General features: G+C 34.9%; 1 protein-coding gene across 2 annotated transcripts; it reads left to right on the top strand.

The window, feature by feature from the left end:
- BRDT (bromodomain testis associated) lies at positions 1 to 27,120 on the top strand (the record flags this gene model as incomplete). Of its 2 annotated transcripts, none has more annotated exons than XM_084873415.1 (17): positions 1 to 189; positions 1,334 to 1,471; positions 2,903 to 3,017; positions 3,410 to 3,582; positions 4,113 to 4,454; positions 6,428 to 6,556; positions 7,228 to 7,416; positions 8,639 to 8,811; positions 9,280 to 9,569; positions 9,660 to 9,773; positions 9,967 to 10,098; positions 20,293 to 20,354; positions 21,700 to 21,871; positions 24,399 to 24,496; positions 25,167 to 25,372; positions 26,113 to 26,287; positions 27,052 to 27,120. In XM_084873415.1, the coding sequence occupies 17 exons, from the start codon at positions 1 to 3 to the stop codon at positions 27,118 to 27,120; spliced, it is 2,766 nt and encodes a 921-aa protein (XP_084729541.1). The 2 variants fall into 2 exon arrangements, with proteins under 2 accessions (XP_084729541.1, XP_084729540.1); XM_084873414.1 differs by having other exon boundaries at positions 21,700 to 21,886.
- Positions 27,121 to 27,912: the final 792 nt, after the last annotated feature.

The following is a 27,912-nucleotide window of genomic DNA, read 5'->3' as shown; positions in this document are numbered from 1 at the left end:
ATGTCTCTGCCAAGTAGACAAATAGCTATTATTAACCCTCCACCACCAGAGTATATAAATACTAAGAAAAATGGGAGATTGACAAATCAACTGCAGTATCTACAAAGAGTTGTCTTGAAGGCTTTATGGAAGCATAGTTTTTCCTGGCCTTTTCAGCAGCCTGTGGATGCCGTGAAACTAGAGTTGCCCGTAAGTATTTCTTATAATTAATTATATTAGGGGGTTTTTTAAGCAAAGGAAAACCGTGTAAATCTCTGAAACAAATAAGCTAATCTTTAATATGAAATACCAGAGGCCCGTCCCTAGGCCTGGCCAGCAATCAGGACCAATCAGGTTCCCCACCTCTCCGCCTCCTCCTTCCCTCATTCCATCAGTGTCCCACCCTCCCCGCTCTCCTTTTCTGGTCACCTGTCATGTTCCTTGTCACCCCTGGTGGTCAGTGCACTTCATAGGGAGCAATCGAACTCCCGTTCTCCCAATGGAAATCCCGAGGGGACACTTTGTATATCCTTTTATATAGAGGGATATTTAATAAACACCTGATTTATTCAGCACCACTAAAGAATACCCCAATGAGTATTTTTTCTTAAACAACAAAACTCATTTTTCTGAGTATTGAAATTATTGTTTTAGTAGTTTGTGTTAAATTATAGTACATGCTTTCTTATTATAGTTTGTCACTTTTATTTTGTTACTCCTCATCCAAGGATATTTTTCCATTGATTTTTAGAGAGAGTGGTAGGGAGGGGCAAGGAAAAGACAGAGAGAGAAACACTGATGTGAGGGAGACTTATTGATTGGTTGCCTGCAACTGAGATACATGCCCTTGACCAGAATTGAACCGGGAACCAATAGAGCAGGCTGATGCTCTATCCACTAAGCCAAACAGCTAGGACATCACTTAACTTTTTAATGTGGGTTGTCATGAATGTCGCTCTTGACAGTTCCTGGCAGATTGTGGCATCACAAATAGAATTCAACTTTAGGAATTTTTAGCCATCTTATAACAGAATGGCTAAGAAATGTTTAAATAGAGTGTAAATCATGGAACTGGGTTTTACACTCTGGATCTCTCAGAGTTGATAAATACTAGTTTATTTATCTTCATGCCCTTTTTATTTTCCAGTATGATTCTACTTTTACATTCTTGTGTTTGTTATTTTTAATGATTTTTTTTCCTCTCTGAAAAATAACGCCATGACAATCAGACTGACTTCTCATAACTGATGGTTTTGGTTTCCAAATTATGTCATTCCTTAAATTTCTTTGTGTGCCAATTGTTGTAGTTCATTCATTAATACAATAATTTGTAATGTCTTCTTTTAAACTATAGGATTATTACACCATTATCAAAAACCCAATGGATTTAAGTACAATTAAGAAGCGCTTGGAAAATAAGTATTATGTGCAGGCTTCAGAGTGCATTGAAGACTTCAAAACAATGTTCTCGAATTGTTATCTATACAACAAGGTATGTAAGCCTTATGGTTGCTAATTCTATGCTGTTACATATAGTTGTGTATAAATAAGTGAGCTAATTTCAGATATCAAGTCTTGATTTGGGGTATTTTACATACTTTTAAGAATAATGATTTTTTTTTTTTACCAGTTTTCCTAATTTTTACCTATCAATATTTGTTCAATCTATTTGCTATATTTTTTTCTGAATAGCTGTAATGACTTATTATGTTTTTAAAAATGAAATGCCAGTGATAGCTGGCTTTTGTGAGTAAAGTATTATTTGAAAATATTCTTCAACGCACTTCTGCCATTTTTGTTATGAAATGATAAACATCATTATGTATATACTAATCTTGTTTAGATTTTCTTTTTGTGAATCCCTGGCCATAATCTAAGATGCTAAACAAATTACAAACTTCATAACAAATTTAAGATCAGACATTCTCTGTTATAGCCCAATAGTAGTATTTGCATCAATTAATGCATTAGCTTGTTTGATAATATATGTGGTCATTTTGAACATGATCTTCACATTTCAACCATGAAATTGGATTCCTAACTATTCTGAGATATCTAATCATTTTTAAACTTAGTTCTATTTATTCAAAATCACTAGTGACACAGAAAGGTAATAAAGGTTTTTATTTGCTTCCCAAGGTAATTATCAGTGCCACTTTATATGTTTAAAAGATTTAAGACTATTAGCAAATGTCATTTTTTAAAATTCAGAACCATTGATACAAAATATCATTGGCAATTTCATTTTAATTTAACAATTCTCCATTGTTAACAATTTCATATTGAACATTTAAAAATAAAGTTCAGTAATTCTCCTGAACTCCCTGTCTTAGAAATAAGTATTCTCGGCTTTAGACTTTTGCTTTGTAATTTATTTGAGGTTTCCCCCTGCTCAATAGTGAATTAAAGCAAAGCAAAGTAGTTAGGATTTAAAAATTGAGTTCAATAATGTCATTTTATGGTTTAGTTAACTGAAAACTGAATTGGGACAAGTCAAGTAATTTGCATAGCCATGAATAAGTTTTGTAACCTATTTGTGAGGTAGAAATTTTAATTTCTAATACCTTTCACATTGGTGGGATTGGTTGAGTTGTAACTCTTAATGCTCAGAAGGCATCATGGGTTCTTTTTAGAATTAAAGGGGTAGGATGTTAGAATTTAAAATATGAGCTGCTACACTTTTTTTTTTCTAAACTTAATTTAGAAGTGATAGACAAAGAGTTATTGCCTTCTATAAGATAGCTTGACAAATATACAAATATAGAAACTTGGTACTAATATTTGTAATGTCTTCTTGAAAACCATTGGATTAATGTATAATATACCATTATTAAAAAACCTAATGGATTTAAGTACTATTAAGAAGTACTTGGTACAGTGACCATACTGTGTTACCTTATGGCATATTTTATATATTTTGTAGCCTGGAGATGACATTGTTCTTATGGTACAAGCTCTAGAGAATTTATTTAAACAGAAATTATTACAGATGCCAAAAGTAGAACAAGTTGTGGGTGGTAAGGAAAGACTAAAGAAAGGTAAGCCAGAGTTTATGTTCTTTCTCGTGTGTGTGTGTGTGTGTGTGTGTGTGTCTGCGTGCGTGCATGTGTGTGTGTGTGTGTGTCCAAGATGTCTGAAATTTTTGCTTGTGTTTACTACCACCTGTCTGTTAGTCTGAGTTTGTTACACATCTTTTTGAGTAAAATTGATAAGCCCACCATTAATAATAGGTTTTGAAGTCTTTGCTAAATCTAAATTGGTCTAACACTATTCAACAGGTGTGTGTGTGGGAGGGGGGCGTTTAAAGGGGGAGTGGGAATGTGCCATGTTTATATTGCTAAAAAGTTGAATTAAATGAATTAATTTAAAATACTAGAGAAAAATATCTTAGTTTTATATTTCACTCAAATATTGGTTCACACTTTACCAGGCACTCAACAGAATGTAGCAGTTTCTTCTGTTAAAGAAAAACAGTCTCTTAAAGGATCAGAAAAAGTATTTAAGCAGCAAGTGAGTCCCTCTGTATTTCTTGAAACATCTACTTCTCCTTTAAATATGGCACAAGATGCTCCACCCAACTCTACCTCACAAACAGTGGCCCAGGTAAGTTTACTGTAGTTTTAAAATAGTTGAGTGTACGTTTGATTGTTGTGATGTCTATACTTTAAAAAGTTAATATGAAAATTGACCTTTAGTTTACAGTGGTCAATCTTGTTGTCTATATACATGTTGTGAACAGAAACTTACATGAGAACCAAATTTTGGAGATTTTTTAGGTAGGATTTAGAATCTTTGTAGTTTCTTTTGTATGTGTGTGATGTAACTTATTTACTCAACATTTGGTGGGTCAATAACTTTTAAAATTCATACACTCTAGTTGAATCAGGTATTCAAAAACTTTTAGTATAACTGACTTTTTTTCTTCTATTTTTCATTGGTCTCAAAGGTTTGCACAAGAGAATTCTTGGGGTGTGAGAATATGTAAATTACTTATTTTGCCTATAAAAAAGAAAATAACTTTTACTAATATTTAATATGTGGAGACTTGGTGCTAATAATCCTTACCTTTGTTTTTTAAGAAACTTGCTCTGAATGTCACCTTATAGTTTTGTTGTTGAATTGCTTTGTTTTAGGTTACAAAAGGTGTAAAGAGGAAAGCAGATACAACAACTCCTACAACTTTAGTAGTTAAAGCAAGTGGTGCATCTTCCCCAGCATTTACAGAAAAAAAACCAGCAAAAATGCCACCCGTAAAAGAAAGTTGGGGGAAGAATGTTTTGCCAAATTCTCAGCAACAATATAAAGTTAAAGTAACTGCACAATTAAGGCACTGTAGTGAGATTCTGAAAGAACTGTTTGCAAAGAAGCACTTTTCATATGCATGGCCCTTTTATAATCCTGTTGATGCTAATGCATTGGGACTCCATAACTACTACGATATTGTGAAAAATCCAATGGATCTTGGAACTATCAAGGTAAATGTCTTAATAGGAGGGAGGTTTTTTTTTTTTTCCTGATTATAAAAGTGATTGTGTCCTTGTAAGAAATTTTAAATTCAGCCGGGACCGGTTTGGCTCAATGGATAGAGCGTCGGCTTGGGGACTGAAGGGTCCCAGGTTCGATTCCGGTCAAGGGCATGTACCTTGGTTGCGGGCATATCCCCAGTAGGGGGTGTGCAAGAGGCAGCTGATCGATGACTTTCTTTCATTGATGTTTCTAACTCTCTATCTCTCTCCCTTCCTCTCTGTACAAAATCAATAAAATATATTTTTTAAAAAAATTTTTAATTCAGAAAATGATAAAGAAGAAAATTTTAAATCACCAGTAGTCTCACCACCAGGCGCAAATCATGGGAACATTTTAAAGTGTATCTTTTTATTTTCTTCTAATCAAACATATCTATGGTTCTTTCCTATAATATTTGAGTTACAGTATATAACTGTACCATGAATTTTCATTTACCATATTGTAAACAGTATCTCATTATATATTCAATAACTTTTTTTCCTCACCTGAGGATATGTTTATTTTAGAGAGAGAGGAAGAGAGAAAAATCAATTTGTTTATTCCCATGAGTATGTCACAATTAGGGATTGAACCTAAAACAGGTATATGCCCTGACAGCACATACCTTTCGGTGTACAGGACAATGCACTAACCAACTGAGCCCCCCAAAAATGTCCTATATTTTTTGCCAATCTCACAAAAGCAAAGTATGAGTTTTATTCATTCACACCAATGGCTATTCTTGTATTAGCTGTTGTCATTTTTTCACTAGGCAATCTGAAGGAAAAGAGGTCAGTCCTCTTATAATTAGGTATTGTATGTTTTAAAAATTCTTGTGGCTGCCCTGACCAGTTTGGCTCAATAGATAGAGCATCAGCCTGTGTACTAAAGGGTCCCAGGTTCGATTCTGGTTAAGGGCATGTACCTTGGTTTTGGGCACATCCCCAGAATGGGGTGTGCAGGAGGCAGCTGATTGATTTTTTTCTCTCATCATTGTTTCTAATGTTCCTCTCCCTTCCTTTATGTAAAAATTCAATAAAATAAATATATTTTTTAAATCTTGTGGTACACTAGTGTGCCACCAAACACTGGCTGAAAAATCACTGGTCTGGAAGTTTGGTTTTTATTTAACACAGTTTTATTTTATTTTGTATCATCAACTTCAATTTTATTAACATGTTACTAAATTTTGTTTACCCTCATTTTTTTCATCTTTTCCATCGCAGTTTTTTTCTTTTCACAAAAGTGCAAACGTTGTGGCTCTTCCATGAGGGCTTAGGTGTTATATTGTGTCTTTATTCTTTTTTTTTTTTTTTTTTTTAAGTAATTTTTTAGCTTCAGACACTATGGCTCTGTTGGTTGGAGTTATTCTCTGATCCCAGTCAGAGCACATTCCAACATCCAATGATCTGATGGGTAAAAAATTATTTCATGCTTTTGTTTTGCATTTCTTCAATTACAAATGAGGTCTGGCATGTTACATTTGTTTATTAGTCTTTTATATTTGTTTATGAATTGTTCATTAATACACACATTTTTCCTAGCAGTCTAAAGGATTTACTTGTCTGTTGGTAGTTTTTATTTTGTAGTGTCTGCCCAACTGGTTACTCTACATCTTCATTCTTCTATGTACTTCATATGTAGCTACCTAAAAATGCAACCTTGCTAATAATTTCTTTTCTGTTCATTTTTAAATGTCTTCATTCCTAGGACAGTTATAATATACATCTTAGATTTAGGTGCTCTTTTCACTGCTTTTCTATGATCAAACTTGTCACTCCAAGATTATCTGAAAACATCTTGTTTTCCTGCTTTTGTGATTTTGTTTCTATTCTTTTTTTTTTTTCTTGTAATGCCCTCCTTCCTTATTCTAACCATTTAATAGAGGTGATTAAATAATTATTGAGTTGCTTGTGAATCCTGTAATTTTTCATTTATTTAGAGAAAAATGGACAACCAGGAATACCCGAATGCATGTGAATTTGCTAAAGATGTTAGATTAATGTTCATGAATTGCTACAGATATAATCCTAGAGATCATGAAATAGTGACAATGGCAAGAATGCTCCAGGTAAGTTGTTACTTGTGCTTTGAAAGTGAATTTCCTCTGAATATAGTTTGGAAATTTTAGAACCATAACTCAAAAGATAAAGAATAACACCCAAGTAGTAAAGTACAATTTTTAAATTGATGGGATTGCTTATTTTTTGAGGTATAGCATCCTTTAGTTCAAATATTTTAATGAAGTGCCTGGCATATAGAAGATATTGGGGAAAATGTTAATGAAGAGAGGATAATAGATATATGAAATAGGGTTCACTGGAGCCCATGTCCCACTAAAGGAAAGTGGATTTTTGAGGCTGAACTATTGGGAAGCAGTAGACTGATAAATACAACAGGACAGGAGATCTGTGAAGAAGATTCCCAATATAATTTGGTCTACCTTACCTGAAAAAAGTGAGAAATGTTGCTATGGTTGGCTGGAGGGTAACCTTGAGTCTTATATTTCTTCTGATAATTTTTATCTGCTTTTATAGAGATATAATTGGTATATAACACTGTATATGTTTTAAGTTGTACACATAATAGCCTGAAAAATGTATATATTACAAAATGATGACCACAAGGAAAACCAGATTGTCCTAAAAATATGATACCAAAATGTAGCTTTTGTTAAAAGGAAACAGTGCTGCATTAAATAAAACATACAGAAAAACTTAACAGTCTAATTTTCCATTATAGGATGTTTTTGAAATGCATTTTGCAAAGATCCCAGATGAACCTGTTGAGATTAAGCCTGTATATAATATCAAAGCAAATACCACAAAGCCCCTTGGTAGAGAAAGCAGTACTGAAACTTCCTCTGAAGACAACTCTTCTGGTGATTCTGAAGATGAACAAGCTCAGCGTATTGCAGATATTCAGGAACAGGTAGCTAAGTGTATTGATACGTTTTGTATTTATATGAGCTGTTGCTGCTGATCCTTCCTATATAATAAAAGTGTAATATGTTAAGTGTCTGACCACTCTTTAGACCATTCGTTCAACTGTTCCATCAGTTGCTATGACATACACTGACCACCAGGGAGAAGACATTCCAACCTGTAGATTAGCTTGCTGCTGGGGGACTGGGTGAGATGCACTGGAGCCCTTCTGCGGTCCTGCCCTGGCCCATTGGCCCCAATTGCTGGCCAGGGCATGAATTTGTGCATTGTGCCTCTGGTCTATTATAAAATCCACTAGAGGCCCAACACATGAAATTCAAGCAAGGGGCTTGGCCCTTGCAGCCCCGGTTTCTGATCTAATTAGCATATTATGCTTTTATTATTATAGATTGTGTAGCTTAAAAGCTGTTACATCTAGATCACTTAGCAACTATAGCTCTATTTACTATTGACACATTTATAATGTTTAATATTTTTTCTACTAAAATATATATATATATATAATATATATATCTTAAAATCCCATTATTTATATTTTTATTTTATTTTATTTAAAATATATTTTTATTGATTTCAGAGACAAAGGGGGAGAGAGAGAGAGAAAGAGAGAGAGACAGAGAGACAGAGAGAGAGAAAAGAAACATCAGTGATGAGAGAGTCATTGATCGGCTGCTTGCTGTACAGCCCCTACAGGGGATCGAGCCCGTAACCTGGGCATCTGCCCTGACCAGGAATCAAACCCAGGATCCTTCAGTCTACAGGTCAACACTATCCAGTTAGCCAAACTGGCCAGGGCTATTTATATTTTTAACCACAATGAGCTAATTTGCTTTGAAATGGCTTATACTGTATATCATAATCAAAGATATTTTATGGATGATATCTTTAATATTTGCTACCTTTTATGATAAAATGTTAAGCTGCTCTAAGCTAAAGCCTGAAAAATCAATTATTTAAAACTTAAGACTACCTGAAATATTAATTATTCTTGGTCTCATTTAGATGAATATTTAAGTTTATGGGTGAGCACATGATAGTGTTTGTAAGTCAATATAATGAATTCATGAAATGAAATTAGAACCCAAGAGAAAAGTTATATTAAATGAATTTAAAATAAATGTGAAGGATACTCTTGACTTTTGAGTGCATCATTTTTTTTTCTAGTGTCTTTAATTTATTTAATTATTATTGAATTTTTCCTTTATCAGATTAAAGCTGTTCGTCAGCAGCTGCAGGTTCTATCCCGAGCACCACACCATAAGCTAAAGAAAAAAAATGACAAATCTAAACAGGAAAAGAGAAAAGAAAAGGTTAATAACACAGATGAAAATCCAAGAAAGAAGTTTAAGCAAATGAAATCAAAGGAGAAATCCAAGATCAAGTAAGTATCTTTCATGATGCCTTATTAAAAGAATATGTAAAACTAGAGGCTGGGTACATGAATCCCTAGGCCTGGTGGAGTCCCTAGGGCTCATTGGTTATCAGGGCCTATTGGGGCCATCTTGCTGAGTCCCAATCAGGGCCAGACCAATCTTATCGAGGCCTGCCACCCAGAGGGAGAGAAGGGGGGAGGGACCGTGGGAAGTTGGCCAGCCAGCCCCTATGGGGCAGGTCAGGGCCAGCCAGCTTGGGGGCGGACCACTGGGGGAGGGACCGCAGAAGGTGGCCTGGCCATGGGAGGTTGGCTATGGGAGCACACTTACCACCAGGGGGCAGTTTCTCAACAGCATGTACCCCATGGTGGTCGGTGCACATCAGAGCGACTGGTTGACCTGTTGTTCAGTTGTAGCAGTCACTTACACTTTTATATATTGTAAAATAGACTTGACTAAATTTAATTTTGTTGCAGTGAGCCAAAGAAGAGGCAACAACCAGTATTGGCTCTGAAATCTGAGGATGAAGATAATGCTAAACCTATGAGCCATGATGAGAAAAGGCGATTAAGTTTGGATATAAACAAACTCCCTGGAGAAAAACTTGGAAAAGTCGTTCATATAATACATTCAAGAGAACCTTCACTGAGAAATTCCAACCATGAGGAGATAGAGATAGACTTTGAAACACTGAAAACAACAACACTGAGAGAGCTAGAAAAATATGTTGCTGCATGTCTAAGAAAAAGACCACTAAAACCTCGTGGTAGGTATTTCTGTACTTGAGTAGATATCATTCTGATGTTTGGTAGTTTTAAGTTTGCTCATTCTTTTATTTGTGTCCTAAATCACACAGGTAAGAAAATAATGAAGTCAAATGAAGAATTTCATGCACAGAAAAAACAGGAGTTAGAAAAGCGATTACTGGATGTCAATAATCAGTTAAATTCCAGAAAATGCCAAACAAAATGTAAGTGGTCATTTTCAAATGTTCCTGTGACTATGGGGTGTCCCCCAAAAATGTATATACACACTTTGAATAATTATATAGGCTGTGTTTATTAAAATACATTTCATTTTCAAAATTGAGCTACTAGCTATTAAAGTGTATACATTCTGTGGGGACACCTATTGGCATTTCAATGTGTTTCCTTATTTTGTAGCTAAGAAAACGCCATCATCCACAGCTGCTGTTGGAATTGGTTCGCGATTGACTGACAGTAGCAGCAGTTCGTCAGAGTCTGGAAGTAGTAGCAGTAGTTCAAGTTCTTCCGACAGCAGTGATTCCGAATCAGGTTAGCTATCCCTTTAAGCACACCTCTGGTTGTGGGAAAATTTTTGAGATGTTTGTTACTTACCGAGAAAGTATGGCTTGGATGCCACACTTATCTAATCCCATGTTTGATGATCTCACTATTTTCCTTAAGAGGTACTGTGTAAAATAAACTTCATATTATATGTATATGGCTTATAGACTTATAATATTGAAAATTTTACTAAAGATGGGATAGCCTCTTAGTACATAATATTAGATCAAATCTTAACACCAAAAAATATCAAATAACAAAATGCTGGTTTTCTGTTTCTAAGATAAAAGGTTGAGGACATTTTTCACTTTATTTTTCATGATATATATATATCAGATCATTCTAATGTTGCAAAGCATGTCCTATTGTGACAATATACTATATTCTGATTCAGATAATCATTTTGAATTAAGAAACGAATCATCCTAGAAACTGTAAAACAGTTTCTTTCATTTATAGAAAATTGTATTTTAAATTTAGACTCTCACTTATGCTAAAGTACCACATTACCTTGTGCAGTTTATTGTCAGCTGTATCAAACTTAACTCATTCATGTTCTCTTAATGCACTTTCATTGATGGTTACATAGCAGACAAGTAACCTCTGTCCCAAGGACCAAAGTGGTAGTAGCATTCATCATTGTTCACCAAAAGGCAAATTCAGAATACAGAACACTTTTGTGCCTAAAATTTTGCTTTATTTTAAAATGAGATGTTTGTTTGTCATGAAATTCAGATCTTTTTAAAAAAAACAAAAAATAAACATCTCACATAGAATATTGGCACGTCAGATATTCCTACCAACTATTAGAATATCCTTATTTCACTCTGGCAGTAAGGGTTTGCTGACTTGCACTACGTTTTCACTTCTGCTTTTGTTTAGTTAGTATTTATGTGATCTTATTTCTGTATTTTGTTTTTACATTTCTAAAGTATAGAGTGGTAAATATTTCTGTTAGAATAAACAGAACTTATAATTTTGTTGGAATTTGTTATGCCAGAAAAAAATTAATTTAGGCCTTTGAATATACATTATTTCCTTATATTTTACTTTTAAGCATAAAACAATGCTGGGAAAACTCTTAAGTTACATTTAGGGTTTTAAATTGTAATAGCATTTGTAATTTCATTTAATAAATAAAGCATTTTTGGCCTAATAAGTTAGAGCAGTTTGTCTTTTATTTGTAGAATAAAACTCATATTGGAACAGTTAGTTTGAATTATCTAATTATATATTGAATTCTGATCAGTAAGTTCCTTGAGTATTAGAAGAAAAGTACTATATACAGAGCGTTTTAATAGAGTATCTCATCTGACTCCTGCACACCCCCTACTGGGGTTTGTGCCTGCAACCACGGTTCATGCCCTTGACCGGAATAAAACCTGGAACTCTTCAGTCTGCAGGCCGACGTTCTCTCCACTGAGCCAAACTGGTCAGGGCTGTTATGTATATTTTTAAATTTATGGGATTACTAGTTAATAAAATTATGTACATTCAAGCTTACAATTCTGTGATTCGTCATCTATATATTAAATTGTGTACCCACCACTCAAAGTCAAATCTTCTTTCATCGCCATATATTTGACTCCTTTTACCACTTACTATCCTTTCAACTCCTATTCCCTCTGTATAATGTTAGGTTTTTCTAATTTTCTAGCAGAATAATTTGGCCTCAGAATTCTAACTTTAAAATTGTTATTTTATGACATTATTGTTTAATGTCATCTTTTTCAAATAGCAGGAACTATTTTTAAAAATAATTATTTAAAAAATCCAGTTAGCAGCCCTAGCCAGTGTCCCTCAGTTGGATTTTGGAGCGTTTTTCCATACACTGAAATATGGCAGGTTCAATTTCTGGTTATGGCACCATAACCAGGTTGTTATTTTTTATTTCCTATGGTAATGCAAACAAGAAGCAACCAATCAATGTTTCTCACATCAATATTTCACTCCCTCTCTCCTTTCCTCTCAAATCAATTAAAAATGGGTATATAAAATTAAAACTACATATTTAAAGTAGCAAAAGTTTTATACTTCATTCCACATTATGATGGTATATAGGTTTGTGACACAAAGATCAGTTTGTCTTTTAACATGAAAGTATGAGTTATCATTTACCTTTGAAATGTATATTTTATGAATATTCAGATTGTATATTTCAATGAAAAAATTTATATTTTTGCTTAATAAATTAGTAAATGAAAGCAATAGGAACTTTTGTCCTAAATATTAACTTCAGTTGTGCCCATTAAAATACTATAGGACTCCTAATTTCTAGTGTGTTAGCTAAGAACATTTTTACTTCTCCTGAGAACAATAGAAATATATAAATGGTTTGTAAATTATGAAAAATAATCATTAGTTATCAATGATAATACCTATTGTAGAAATAAGTTACACATCTACCATTCTTCAAAATACACATGACATTTTCAGGAAGTAAACAAATCCCAAGTTTGAGTTTAAAGGTGGAAGAAAATAGGTCTATTCACTGAAAAAATATAATTTTTGAAAATAAGGCATATTGAGCAAAAACTTCACTAACATGAGTAAAAATTAACTGAAAATAAATATAAGATTTTGTAGTTTTTCCCCCAAATTGTAAGAGAAAGTTTATATAGAAAGTTAGGGAGGTAGTTGAAGTGAGCCAGGTGGACTGGGCAGGCTCAGGAAACAAATTTCAGAAATAAAAATATGGCCCTTGGAGTTTAAGAGAGGGAAAGGCAGAGGGAACGTGTCTGAGGGAAACAGGTGTACTCCCAAGAGGCAGAGCATGCCAAGATTTTGTGGCTTTAAAATTGATTATGACTATGAATATCTGGCTTCCCAGCACTCTAGGTAAGAAGGTTTTTGATTATTCATGATAGGAGATAAGAATATGATTTCATTTCTTCAAAATTTTGTTAGAGGAAACTTTTCTGAAATCTGTAAAAAATTATTTTCTGATAGAAATACATTGATCTTTATGAATTTTTTATTAATCCTTTTTAATACCTGTCCTCCTGGATTTTTATAGCAACTTGATTTTATACAGTTTTCTTAGTCAAGCCATAATTTCTTATAAAATTTGTTCATCAGAGACAAGTCTCTAAATTGAATTTTTAATGTTACTGACACTCAAGGTTCTTATAGCTATTCTGTATTATGAGTTGGCATCTTTATTACAATACTAGAGGCCTGGTGTAGGGATTCATGCACCAAGGGGATCCCTTGGCCTGGCCTGTGGGATCAGGCAGAAACCAGCGGTCCAACAGCCCCCTTGGTGCGCTAAGCAGCAAGCAGCCCAAGAGAAGCCTGAGCCCAGGCCTAGCTCTGCGCCACTCCTACTCATGCCGGCCCCACTGCACCTGTCGCGGCATGGTAGGCTCGCTGCAGCTCCACTCTGGTCTTCGCGTGTCCAACCTAGGGTGATACCGACACTCCCGGGCCCAGGAAACGGCCATGAGTTTGCTCCCAGTCAGTCTCAATGCCAGTCCCAATCCTGGTCCTGGTCTGGATGGGGGAGGGGCACCGGAGGAGTGTCCCTGGGAGAGGATCGCACTGCCACGGAGGCACTCATCAGTTGTGAGCCTGGCATCTGGCTGAATACTCCTCCCACTGTGAGAGCGCACTGACCACTAGGCGGCAGCTCCTGCATTGAGAATCTGCTCCCTGATGGTCGGTGTGCATCACTGCGAATGGTCAACTACTCAAACGATCACTTATGCTTTTATCTATATAGATCGTTCTATTTGGATGTGCCAATATGTTTTAAGGGTAACATCTGTGAAAAAACAGCTAAGTGTTGTTAGAGCTATTTATTTTGCATTACTTAAATAATTCTATGTGTCTTCAAACACTATTTTATACAATTTTGAAAAACAAGGACTAAATTCTTTTTTTAGTAAATATTTTTCGGATTATTACAGATGTTCCTCCCCCCTATAGCTCCACCCAGTTCCCACCCTACTGCTTATCTTTACTCCTTCTCCCCCACTGTCCTCGTCCATAGTTGTAAGATTTTTGTCCAATTTCATCTTGGTTCTCTCCAGGGACTAAATTCTTAATCCTGCTTTGTTAAGAAGGCAATTTAATGACAGAGCAGTTATTTCCAAGGAAAGTTTTATTTTAAAAAAATTCTTTATCATTGCAAACAAGATATTAAGTCAGTTCTAAGATTGAATAGTAATGAAATCCCAAATCTTTGAAAAAACTAATGAGAAATCTGTGGGTTAGTGGTACTTAACTTGCAAACTTCTTCTGATCAGCATGTGAAAATTATCATGTGCAGATATGTGATGAAAATTTATTGAACGTTGGTATAAATATAAGACCTTTTTATTTTTCATCATCTCAAAATTTCATTAAATGTCAGATCAAAGATGTAAATGAAGCTTGATAATAAAATGAATTCCAGATATATATATTCCTATGTAAGCTAGGCTGTGCTAGTATGCTCATATAAGCTATTGAGAATTTTCTAATGCTCAACAACCTTAGCTATCTTGAGTGATATAATAAGAAGGAATATAATTACTAGAACTAATCTTGTGGCTGATAATATTACTGGGAAACAATCAAATGAAGCAACTCAGTGGTAATAGTGCTTTTGAATCATACCTAATAGAAAATAACTTCAGAAAATGTCTAAATGTAAGCACAGATCCTGGATTACAGTGAAATAGAATAATGTACAGAAATGTTTATAATTCCAATTGCTAAATAGTTATACACAAAGAAATTCAAAGATTATGGCATCAATTCTTTACCTGTTTAAGACAAAGTGAACACATCAGTTCATCCTCTGGACTTATTGCTTTTATACGTGTTTTTTTTTTTTAATATTTTTATTGATTTCAGAGAGGAAGGAAGGAGAGATAGAAACATCAATAATGTGAGAGAATCATAAATTTTGGTGTGATGTTCAGAAAATTAAGGTTTTGTTTTTTTTAACAATTGTTTATTTTTAAAATAACTTTTCTTATTTGTAGGTGAGAAAATAAAAGAAAATGAAAAGTTCTCTGGTATTACAGCCTAGGTCTTCTATAGAATTAGAATGTGATTTTTTTTTCCACCCAAGGGAAAAAGGGCAAACATTCAAGTATAGATTTTGTTCTACCTTTTTAGGACGGGATGGCTTAGGAAATGTAGGAAGCACAAAATGTCAGCTTTGAAGCCATCTTTGCTATTCAAGCTAGAGAGTTTGAGAGAAATGGTTCGAGTTTATCATTTAAATTTTAAATATGTATTAGGTTCTCATCAAAATGTTTACAAAGTATCAAAAGGATAAATTCAAGGATTGAGGCTTGATGAAAAATTTGCATATATTGAAGCCCATACTTGAGCCTTGAGTCTTATTAACAGTGATATATTTTGACTTGTGTTTTTTAATTTTTCTGTTCAAACTGGACCTTCTTGAATAAACAGGCTTTGTAGAATAGTGTTTCTCATTTTTGGCCATACATTAATAATGTATTTTTAAAAATATTTTTTTATTGATTTCAGAGAGGAAGGGAGAGGGAGAGAGAGAGATAGAAACATCAATGATGAGAATCATTGATTGGCTACCTCCTCCATGCCCCAGATCCAGTCCGTGTGCCCTTGACCAGAATCGAACCCTGAACCCTTTAGTCCACAGGCCGAAGCTCTATCCACTGAGCTTGGCAGTACATTAAAAACACATGTAGAACATTTAAAAGTACCCAAATATGAGTTGAATAAAGAGTGGAGCAAGGTATATGCAGTTTTAAAAGTAACCCAGGTGACTTTATGTGCTGCCAGGTTTGTAACTATCAATGTAGGTTTCTTGTTTTGTTGCCACTTTCTAATTCTAGTTAAAATGACCTTAGTAAAAGGAACGGGCAATTTACAATCAGTTTGTTGTTCTATATTAAAATAAGTTCCAAATAATTAGATGAAAATTGTCAAAACATTCTGTAAAGGAGCAAATGTTTTCCGTTCAGGAACAAATTGCTTGATTTTTACCAATGGAACATGACTTAGGTGATAAGCTTGGGTAAATCATTTAGCACCTCTGGACATGCCTTCTTTCCTATAAAATAAGGTAGGAGAATTAGGTAGTTGTTTTCAATCACTCCTCTATCCCTGTCATATGACATAAGTGTTATTTGTTTTTCTAATAGACCTTCAGTAATTTTTTTTCTGAATATGGCATTACGTTCTTGTTTTGCCTTATGGTATTATATTTATATCAACTTACCAAGTTTTAAGTCTTGCTGATAATATTTGGCAACTCTGGAGCATTTATCTCCGTGCTTGATAGTGATGGTTATTAAACACTTTATCCAACTCTATTGTTTTCTATAATTTGTTTTTGCCTTATTTAAAATGAAAACTTTCCAATCAAACTTTCATATTGAGGATTTTTTTGAAGATATGAAAACAGAACACATTACCTAACATTTCTGTTATGATTTGTTTAGTAGTTTACATACATTATGTAATTTGATCCTTATAAAGATAGGTATGCATGTTGCTGTCCCTGTTTCATTTATGTTTGTAAGATCTGGTAGGACTTCTTTTCTAAGTGAAATGTTTTCTTAAGCTTGAGAGTGAAAATATGTATTTTGTATTTTTATTGCAAAGGCCAGAAATATAAACAGAAATATGCACTTTTACTTTTCTGTGTTTCTGGAATTTCTGATTTGAGAGTAGAATGAAAAGCAAAATGCTAAGTGTTGGCTATCATTTTCATCTATCTATAGTCTGTAAGACTTAAAGACATACTATATTAGGTAGCTTTGATTATTTTTTCTTAAAGTAAAAGTAAGTTTCTTAAAGCTCAGGATAGTGAGACAAAGGAAGGGCCCTTGGATACAGGATGTGGGGACAGGGGAGAAGCTGCCGCTGCCCACTGCTCCCTGGTTGCAAACCTTGTTGGAACACTTAGAGTTTAGGATAGAGGAAACAGGTATACACCCGAGAAAAGGGTACAACTGTACTCAAAGAAGAGCGAGCCTGGCTTGGGTTTTGTTTGTTTGGTTTTTTTAATAAATTCTTTTATGCCTTTTGCTGGTGTCTTCAGATTTCCAAGTGCTAATTTGTATAATAATTCAGAGCTTTAGTTTTATATATCAGAAAACCAAGATGATACCCTTGAATTTTTAGCAGAGTAATAACATGGCATGTCATATTTTTATTATACTTAAGAGTTTATATCATAGAATAATGTAGTTTAGATACATATTCGAACAATTAAGACAGATGTATAGATATGCATATACTATAAAGTCTGATTTTGTTCAAAGGTGAAATCATAATTTTTCCCAAAATGTAAAAGCTACCTGGTTCTATATCTTTGGTTTCTGCAGTCTATCTTCCTCCCTTTTCCCACCTAACCCCCAACACTTAAATTATACTTAGTAGAATGACATTGATAGGGTTCATATAATTGAAAATACTTGAATCCTTTAAATTAAAGCACATTTTTTGCCAACTTAAACACAGAAAGTACTTCAGAACCATAAACAGCAACCACAAACCAGGCCAGGTCTCAGAAGGCAGGTAACCAAGAAGGTGAAAACTGCCACAGGCCCCTTGACTAACATCACTAACCTTCAAGCTTTGCCTGTGTCTGGGACACATGGAAAAAGAGAACCTTCCCAATTGGATTGTAAGTTGAGGAAATCGGAGGTTTCATGTTAAGTGAATATAGAGATATGTTCTTGGAAAGAGAAAGATTTTGCTTGTTTATACACACACACATTCACAACATCCCTGCATCATAAGCCATCTATAATCATTTTGATTCGCTTGAGCAGCACAATTGGCCTTTTATAGGTAATGTAAAAAATAAAGCCATTTCTGTTTCCTTTGCACATTTTGCTCAGTTTTCTAGAGTATTCATAAAAATATTAACATCTATTGCTGGCCTCGGGCTTTAAACACTGACACATCCACTAATGTCAGATCAGTCTGTATGATTATGCTTTTGTAGAACAAAAGAGAATGTACCCATCACTCAAAAAAGAAGGCCTTCGAGCTTTTGAGATATAAAAACAGCAAACTTCCCTGGGAATATTCCTCTTGTCCACTGAACTTTTAAAGTAGACTATCAACCATTGTAGGTGTTACTCGTTCACACAACACTTTTCTAACATAAGCTGTGAGTGCATTCTATTCCCCTAAGAGAGTTTATTAACTAATATGTCTTTTTAGACAGGCAATTTTTAAGTTGATATTTCTTTACAATTTTACCCTATTTTGTACATAATTGTAGTTCACTTAATAAACTTTATTTCAATAACTAAAAAAAAAAAAAAAAAAAAAAAAGCACACTATTGAGTAGCATTTATCAATTTTAACAATGTCCAGCACCAATCATTTTAGAAAAGGAAAGAACAGTAACATATCCAAATGATTACATTTCAGGAGGCAGAAGGTAATTATTAAAATTAAAATGTAGCCCTCGCCGGTTTGGCTTGGTGGATAGACCGTCATCCTGTGGACTGAAGGGTCCCAAGTTCGATTCTGGTGAAGGGCCTGTACCTCAGTTGTAGGCTCCTCCCTGGCCCAGAGCCCTGGTCAGGGCTCAAGCAGAAAGCAACCAGTCGATGTGTCCCTCACATCATCAATATTTCTCTTTGTCTTTACTTCTCTTTTCTACTCTCTCTAAAAATTAATGGAGCCGAAACCGGTTTGGCTCAATGGATAGAGCGTCGGCTTGGGGACTGAAAGGTCCCGGGTTCGATTCCGGTCAAGGGCATGTACCTTGGTTGCCGGCATATCCCCAGTAGGGGGTGTGCAAGAGGCAGCTGACGGATGACTTTCTCTCATCGATGTTTCTAACTCTCTATCTCTCTCCCTTCCTCTCTGTACAAAATCAATAAAATATATTTTAAAAAAATAAAATAAAAATTAATGAAAAAATATCCTCAGGTGAGGATTTTAAAAAATTTTAAATGTGTTAGTCTGAATAAGATTTCGTATTGACCAGCCTTGGTGTCCTGGAGCCTGAAGCAAATAATGATCACTTGCTCATGCAAGGTGACCTGGAGAGAGGGATGAAGGCACTAACTATAGTTTGGAGCTTTACCACACTGACCTGGACTTGCAATTGGGGAAAATAGCACCAGAATATATATCTATATAACACTAATATGCTAATTGTCCCTCCAACGGTTTGACCCTTTGACCAGTCGCTATTATGCACACTGACCATCAGAGAGCAGATGCTCTGACCATAGGTTAGCTTGCTGCTGTGGTCTGGGCGAGACAAGCTGGACACACCCTGGAGCCATTCTGTGGCCCCTCCCTGGCCTACCAACCTCCCATAGTCCCTCCCGGGCTGACCCCAATCACCCATGGCTAGATGGGCCAGACATGCCCTGGAGCCCTCCCACAGTCCCTCCCCAGCCCCTATCAATCATGCACCAGTGTGGTCCCTTGGCCTGGCCAGCACCCTCTTTCAATCCATGGCCCCTTGGGGGATATCAGCAGGCCAGGCTGAGGAACCCTACCATTGCACAAATCTGTGCACTGGACTCTAGTTTTAATAAAGAAAGGAACCTATGAGCACCATGTCAGAGATTTGTTCTTATACCTACTCTACTGCCAGTGTCAGCTGTAAAGGTATTTGTCAAGTTAAATTAGTATAAAACCCCTTTGGAGCCATATGGTTGAGGCTGCTAAATAATTTAGATGTAAATAGAGTACTAATCATATGGGATCTTTATTATAATGCTTAGCAAGCAAAGCAGACTTTACCATGAAATCAAATAGCTTTGCTTTTAATAAAATACTATATCCTTTCAGATATTTAACATACCCTTGTCTTATAGTAAATTCTTATTTTAATTTAACTCTTAACACCTACTTGGTAAATGCTGATTTTAGTATAGTTGGTACTGTTTGTTTAAAACCTTCTCTCTTTTGTGACTTGTTCCTTTTTAAAAATATCACTGATTTGAGCTCTTAACAGTGAAGTAACACTATTCTTTTTTGCCTAAATAATGCAAATTGAAAATTGTGAGTGGATATGTTTTCCATTATGTGGGAAAGAGATATCCCTTTTAAAAGCAAGTATCCCTTTAGAAATGTTGATGGATTCAAAGAGGGCAAAATCCTAGAGAGTGTAAAAACCTCTTAGGAGGCTGCAGTTAAGGCATTTCACCATTTTATTTTTAATTCGAAAATAATTGTAATTTAGAAGTAATTTTAAGCTTGCAAACATTTCTTTTGCAGAAATGTTACCTAAATTTACTGAAGTGAAACAGAATGGATCTCCTCCTAAAAAGAAAGTAAAGGTGGTAAGTTAATTCTCCATTTTTTCTCTACCTTAGAATTTTAAAATTATCTGTACTAATAAAAGGGCATTATGCTAATTACATCAGGAGACCTTCCGGATGTCCTTCCAGACAAAGCCTTGGTGGCGGAGCCGAGGCAGATGTGGTTAGAGGTGATCAGATTAGGCCAGAAGGAGAGGGCAGTTGGGGGCGATCAGGCCAGCAGGCAGAGTGCTTAGGGGCAATCAGGCAGGTAGGTGAGCAGTTAGGAGCCAGTGGTCCCACAGAGATCAGGCCTAAGCCAGCAGTCAGACATCCCCCAAGGTGTCCCAGATTGGAGAGGGTGCAGGCTGGGCTGAGGGGACCCACCCCCACGTGCACAAATTTTGTGCACCGGGCCACTAGTGTATGCTATAACTCACTAGTATAGTAGTAGCTTTCTTTGCAATTGGTTGTTTGTTTGATTTACATAAAGACTTGTCACTCTATTCAGTTTGTCAAATGTTGAAAGATTTCTTATGAAAGAAGATTGAATAAAGTATTAGGCTACATTTTTCTAATAAAATATAACTATTATCTAAGTCAAACAAATAAATAGAACAAATTATAGAATTTTTGGCTCAGTCTTATAAATCTGAATAAAAAGGGCAGCCTTGGTGTTCCCGTATATAATACACAGTAGGTGGAAAAGGGCTTAGCCTAGTGCCTTTCTCAGCATAATCATTAAGTGTTAGCTATTATAACATGGCTTTTTAACTGAGTACTGAATCAGAATTTGTTGATAGTCATATGGCTCAAACCATCATGTGATTTTAATCACCTCTCCCTTTGGTCTGTAATTCAGTGAAGAAAAAGGGATAAAAGGATTTGTCTCTAGATTTGGTATAAAAGCTAAATTTTTATTTTCAGTAGATCACAGGAAAGCATTTAAAAATAAGTAGCACTACCCAGTAGGGGATGTGCTGGAGGCAGCTGATCGATGTTTCTCTCTCATTGATGTTTCTAACTCTCTATTCCTCTCCTTTCCTCTCTGTAAAGAAGTCAATAAAATATATTTTTTTAAAATAAGTAGCACTGTTTGATAATATACATGTAAGACTATGTGTACTAGTAATTATGATTTTAGGCTTTGACTAACTACTTAGTATAAGCTATGTCTATGATAGCCAAGATATTTAATCTTTCTAAACCTTAGTTTTCTCATTTGTAAGATAGGAATAATTATACCTTATAAATTTGTGTGACTTAAATAATTTCATATACAAAGATAGTGTTAAATTATATTCTTTTCTCATATTTCTATATTCTTATGTTTTGTGAGTGGTTAAAACTGTAAAGGTAATTTTATTTAACTTTGTCTTAACAGATACAATCTTCTATGCAAGATATAACCTCTAGTACCATTGCCCTTTTTCATCAGACTACACATTCAAGTGGAACTGCACCAGGTCACTACCAGTTAACAATTAATCATCAAGAATTAGAACATAAACAGAGTTTGGAAAAGATATCATCTTTACAAATCCTGCCTCCCTCAGGTAATAAATTAGCAAGTAAATGACTGCAAATGAGAAACTGACTTCTAAATCTACCTATGAACACTAGAGATTCCCGCCCCGCTCAGCCACACCATACCTGGAACAATTGGGTGGCCACCATCTTTGTCCTTCTAATTTGTGTATTCCCTCCTGATTGGCTGGTGGGCATAATGGAGTGATGGTCAATTTGCATGTCTTCTTTTACTAGCGTAGATGCTAAGGTCACCCTAGCCGGTTTGGCTAAGTGGATAGAGTGTCAATAAACTGAAGTGTCCCAGGTTCAATTCTGGTCAATATGCCCAGGTTGTGGGCTTGATCCCCAGTAGGGAGTATGCATGAGGCAACTGCTTAATGACTCTCTTTCATTATTGATGTTTCTATTTATCTCTTCCTCTCCCTTCCTATCTGAAATCAATAAAAATATTTTTTTTAATTGGTAATGTCATTTTAATTGCTATGTATCTGAGATACTGAAAATCATAACTAGTACATTTCAGGTTAGAAATAATCATTGAAACTCATTGTTAGAAATTATATGCTTCATACCCAAAGGCACTCTTTACATTTGAATGAAAAAAATTTTTTTAATAAATCTTTATTGTTCAGATTATGACAGGTGTTACTTTTTTTCCCCTCCATAGCTCCCCTCCATCTGATTCCCCACCCCACCCCATGCCTTTACCCCCAACCACTATCTTCATCCATAGGTGTAAGATTTCTGTCCAATCTCTCCCACACCCCTCAGTCTCCCTTCCCCCTGAAAATTATCAGTCCACTCCCTTTCTATGTTCCTGATTCCATTATATTCACCAGTCCATTCTGTTCTTCAGACTTTTTATTTACTTGATTTTTAGATTCACTTGTTGGTAGGTATGTATTTGATGTCTTTTTGTTGTTCATATTTTTTACTTTTACCTTTTTCTTCTTCTTCCTCTTCTTAAAGAATACCCTTTAGCATTTTATGTAATCCTGGTTTGGTGGTGATGAACTCCTTTAGCTTTTTCTTGTCTGTGAAGCTCTTTATCTGACCTTCAATTCTGAATGATAGCTTTGCTGGGTAGAGTAATCTTGATTGTAGGGTCTTACTGTTCATCACTTTGAATATTTCGTGCCACTCCCTTCTGGCCTGCATGGTTTCTGTTGAGAAATCAGCTGATTAGTCATATGGGTACTCCCTTATGTAGGTAACTAACTGTTTTTCTCTTGCTGCTTTTAATATTCTCTCTTTGTCTTTTGCCCTTGGCATTTTAATTATGATGTTTCTTGGTGTGGTCCTCTCTGGATTCCTCTTGTTTGGGGTTCTGTGCGCTTCCTGGACTTGTAAGTCTATTTCTTACACCAAGTAGGGAAAGTTTTGTGTCATTATTTCTTTCAATAGACCTTCAATATCCTGCTCTCTCTCTTCTTCTGGCGCCCCAAAAATCCAGATTGATAGGCTTAAAGCTGTCCCAGAGGCTCCTTACACTATCCTCATACTTTTGGATTCTTCTTTCTGTCTCTCTGGTTGGGTGACTTTTGTTTCCTCATATTCCAGTTCTTTGGTTTGACTCTTGGGTTACATTGACCTGTAGTTGAGTTTCTGTATATTCTAGGTGTTTGGTGTCTTATTTCTTCCATTTTTTTGAGTTTCCTTTGTTCTCAGTTTGGCCACCAGGATGCATCATTCCCTAGAAGCCCTACATTGGCTTACACCTTCTCTTTCTTAAATGATCCATCTGAGTAGGATTACTGTGATTGGTTTGTTCTAATAGAGCTGGGGTCACCCTACACACTGGAGGATTGCTGTAGTTTTGGGACAGATAAAATATATTTTGGTGGGTGAACCACAATGTCAGCTTTAATTTATGCTATCAAAAAAAAAAAAAAAAAAAAAAAGAAGGAAAAAGGGACAGAAATAGAGGTGGTAAATTTCAAGTGAAAAATGTTTATTTTACGCCGAAACTGGTTTGGCTCAGTGGTAGAGCGTCGGTCTGCGAACTGAAGGGTCCCGGGTTTGATTCCGGTCAAGGGCATGTACCCGAGTTGCGGGCACATCCCCAGTAGGGGGTGTGCAAGAGGCAGCTGGTCGATGTTCCTCTCTCATCGACGTTTCTAGCTCTCTATATCTCTCCCTTTCTCTCTGTAAAAAATCAATAAAATATATATTTTTAAAAAAAATGTTTATTTTACAATATAATGATTCCCAGGAAAGTTGAGAAGCATCAAAAGTTTCTGACCCACCCTACCCGGTTTGGCTCAGTTGATAGAGCATCAACCTGCAGACTCAAGGGTCCCAGGTTGGATTCCAGTCAAGGGCATGTACCTTGGTTGCAGGCACATCCCCAGTAGGATGTGTGCAGGAGACAGCTGCTCGATGCTTCTCTTTTATCGATGTTTCTAACTCTTTCCCTCTCCTTCTCTCTGTGAAGAATCAATAAAATACATATTTTTTGAAAAGTTTATGACCCAGAGAGGGGAACAAAGACAAATTCTGGACAAGCAAGATGAACTGTTTTGATTATACTGTTTTTAAAATGTTTGCATCTAGGTGATTATGAAAATCGCTTGAATGGCCTAACTGTGACGCATCAGTCTGGTGATGACACAATGGTGATCGAATCTGAATGTCAAGTTTCTGTGCAGAAGGTAAGAGTAATTTTTTTTTTTCTCACAAGTATATAAAAGGATTTAAAATTTAATATGGTAATGGCCCTAAGAACTTAAATGAGATTTTGGATCTCTAAACCTAATTTTTGCCTATTAAAAAAATAGTTACCTGTGAACAACAACCTTTGCCCACCCTTAGTTCTTATGACTGTATTTATTTGTAAATTCTATAATGCTGGAATTTGCCAGATAACTGGGTTTTTGTTGTTTTTTAAATTCTCACCTGAAGACATACTTGAGAGAGAAACATCGATTGGTTGCCTTCTGCCCCATGGGCCCAAACCTATGCCATTCTTATGGTATCATCTGACTTTGTCTCATTAATCATTTCTATACTTGCTTTATTTTTCCTATAGGATGATAAATATTACAGTGACTGGTTTATTTATTTCTATTTTTTGCGGATTATGCCTTAGTACATGTTTTACACATTAATTGAAATCCTTGTCATGCATGTTATTTTAATTTGTCTTAGATGAATAATTAAATGTTAGCTTATCTGTTTTCATATCTTTTCTAACTATAGCAACCTTTTATAAAATTACATTAAGCCTTTATCTATTACCCTATCAAAAAAACATTGTTATCCTTCCAAAATTTGAATGATATATGCAGACATAGACTGAATCAGATGTTTTGTTTTTTTTAGGATATAAAAATCAAGAATGCTGACTCTTGGAAAAGTTTAGGCAAACCAGTTAAAACTTCAGGTGTACGGAAATCCTCAGATGAGCTCTTCAATCAATTTAGAAAAGCAGCAATAGAAAAGGAAGTAAAAGCTCGAACAGAGGAACTAATACGGAAACATCTGGAACAGAATACAAAGGAACCCAAAGTATTTCAAGAAAATCAAAGGTGTGTAATTTACTGGATTAAAGGAGGCCTTGAGAGATTTAGACATATATTTTAAATATATTAAATTTCTGTTCTGTTACATGATTTACCTATTTTTAGTAGGACATAGAGAAAATTATAATTGCAAAAGAGTAAATTTATTTTTTATTGATTAGTAGTAGTTTGCTTTGAAAAGGATAGAAATAACCAAGTTATTCATTGATTTGCTAAAGATACTAGTATTTCTAAATAATAAATATATCATAATTTAACAGAAATGTCTTAGTGTTTCCAATCTATATGTAATTAGATAGTCGTATATCTTGATCACAGTTTTCAAAACCCATCACTGTGTTAGACACCAAAGGAAAAAAAAAATGCCTTTTGGGTTGTGTGTGGGGGGGGGAGGGGGAAGTTGTTTTTGTTTGTCTTTGTTAATCCTCACCTGAGGATATTTTTTCCATTGATTTTAAGAGAATGGAAGGGAGGGGAAGAGACGGAGAGAAACATCAATGGGAGGAAGACGCACAGATTGGTTACCTCCCACATGTGCCCAACCTGGGCCAGGGATGGAACCTGCTCCATCAGTTGCAGGCCAGTGATCTAACATTGAGCAAGACTGGCTAGGGCTCAAAAATAAATCTTTAAAATAATGTTATGATATATAAAGAAGGGTTTCTAGAACATTGCTTTATATTTGTCATTTAATAGCATACTTTTGTAATAACTTCTAAGGAATTTGAAACCTACTATTCTTTCAGGCACCCTGGCTCCACTCTGGAACCTTGTTCAAATAAGGTGCCAAACAAGTGCCTTGGAGACAAGCAAAAAGAACATCAGAAGTCATTGGAAGCTCAAGAGAACAGTAGACCCGGACTTCTCAAAGACCGTAACCTAGCAAGAGAGAGAGAGCAAGAGCGGAGGAGGAGAGAAGCAGTAAGTGAATTTTAGTTTACTAAATCTAACAAAGGAAAGATTTAAAGAACAGTGTCTTCACATGCTCAAACATGCACTTGAGATAGTTTTTTAATGAAGTGTTACCTCTTTAGAGAGGATCAGTTTCTGGAGCTACTATATGATGGTTCAAATACTGATTCTGCCATTTGCTAGATTTTGGGGTCTGGGCTAGCTATTTAACCTCTCTGTGCCTCAAATTCCTTATCTATTAGGAAGAATAATAATGCCTATTGTGAAGATGAAATGAATTTATATGTATTGAGTATGTAGGGCAATATTTAGCACATAGGTAAAGTGACTTATCACTTATTTAACAATGTTGTTACACATGATGGGTCTACTTTAAAGTAGTGTGGACTTATAGGTAAGATATTGGTTCATTCAGAAAATAATTTGATGTGCCTGTGCCTAGCATTATATTGGTTACAGAGATACATGAAATAATGTAATCTCAGTTCATGTTCTTATTAATACCAACACTGAGAATTTTATCTCGGAGAGAAAGATTAAGTTTGTTCTTAGTGCTCTTGTAAGTTTTAATTATTATTTATCACATAAACAATATTTAACAAAAATTATACAGTATATATACAGAAGTAAAATTACATACAAAAGCATTATGTTAAATAAGTTGGATCCATATTGTATGATCTCATCCAAATGTTGCATAATCATGTTTATATAGATGTAATAAAGTCATAAGTTTTTTATGTAACATTTAAATTTTCTCTTCTTTTTTATAGATGGCTGGTACCATTGATATGACTCTTCAACGTGACATTATGACAATGTTTGAAAACAACTTGGATTGAAATTCAGTTTTTGAATTAACCATCAATTTAAAATGAATGATATAAAAGACTAAGATGCATATGGCAAAATTATTGCTTTCAGACATCAATACACCAATCTTAATGTTGTATTTTGACTGCTCTAAAATGATTAAACATTTTTCATTACATTTCATAATAGGTATATGTTCATTTTTTAATGACATTACAGGAACTTTTATAATATTGGATCCCTAAAAATTGAATAAATTACCAGATATTATTCATTTTCTAAATAATTATTTGCTTTGTATTATAGGCCTTGTCTTAGTGAAAATCCAAAGGAGATAGTCCCTGTTTGTTTAAAAATGAAGAATATATAAAGGTGTATCTAAAACATAGTTCCTGTTAAGTTTTTAACTTTTAAAACAAATATTTGTCTGCCTTCAAAAATATTTAGAACCACTAACAAATAATAGTTTCTTTGAGTGTCAGGTTACATAAGATTTCTGCTGGTTATATATTCAAAATTTATATTGAAATTAATATAAGGAAAAGATTACCTATGGTTTGAAAGATGTTAAACTTGAGGCAAAATAACTAACAGTAAGTATTAATTATGTATATAAGTTTCTATAGGAACTTATACAGCATTTAACTTGTATATGTGATAGCAATTGATGTGTAAATCTTAATTGTAGTAAGATCTTTATATCTGCACAATATTTTTCTTTCATTATTCTCAAGTTGCTATTTATGTATGAATCATGTGTATCAGCTCCATGTATTTTAAGATTTTGGACTCTTAAAGTGTTATACAATTCAGGCACTATT

The sequence above is a fragment of the Pipistrellus hanaki genome, assembly GCF_964339955.1.
Source record: "Pipistrellus hanaki genome assembly, chromosome: 2".
Classification (NCBI taxonomy): Eukaryota; Metazoa; Chordata; class Mammalia; order Chiroptera; family Vespertilionidae; genus Pipistrellus; species Pipistrellus hanaki.
Note: the sequence above shows the minus strand (reverse complement) of the source record. Positions and strands in the feature narration are given on the sequence as shown.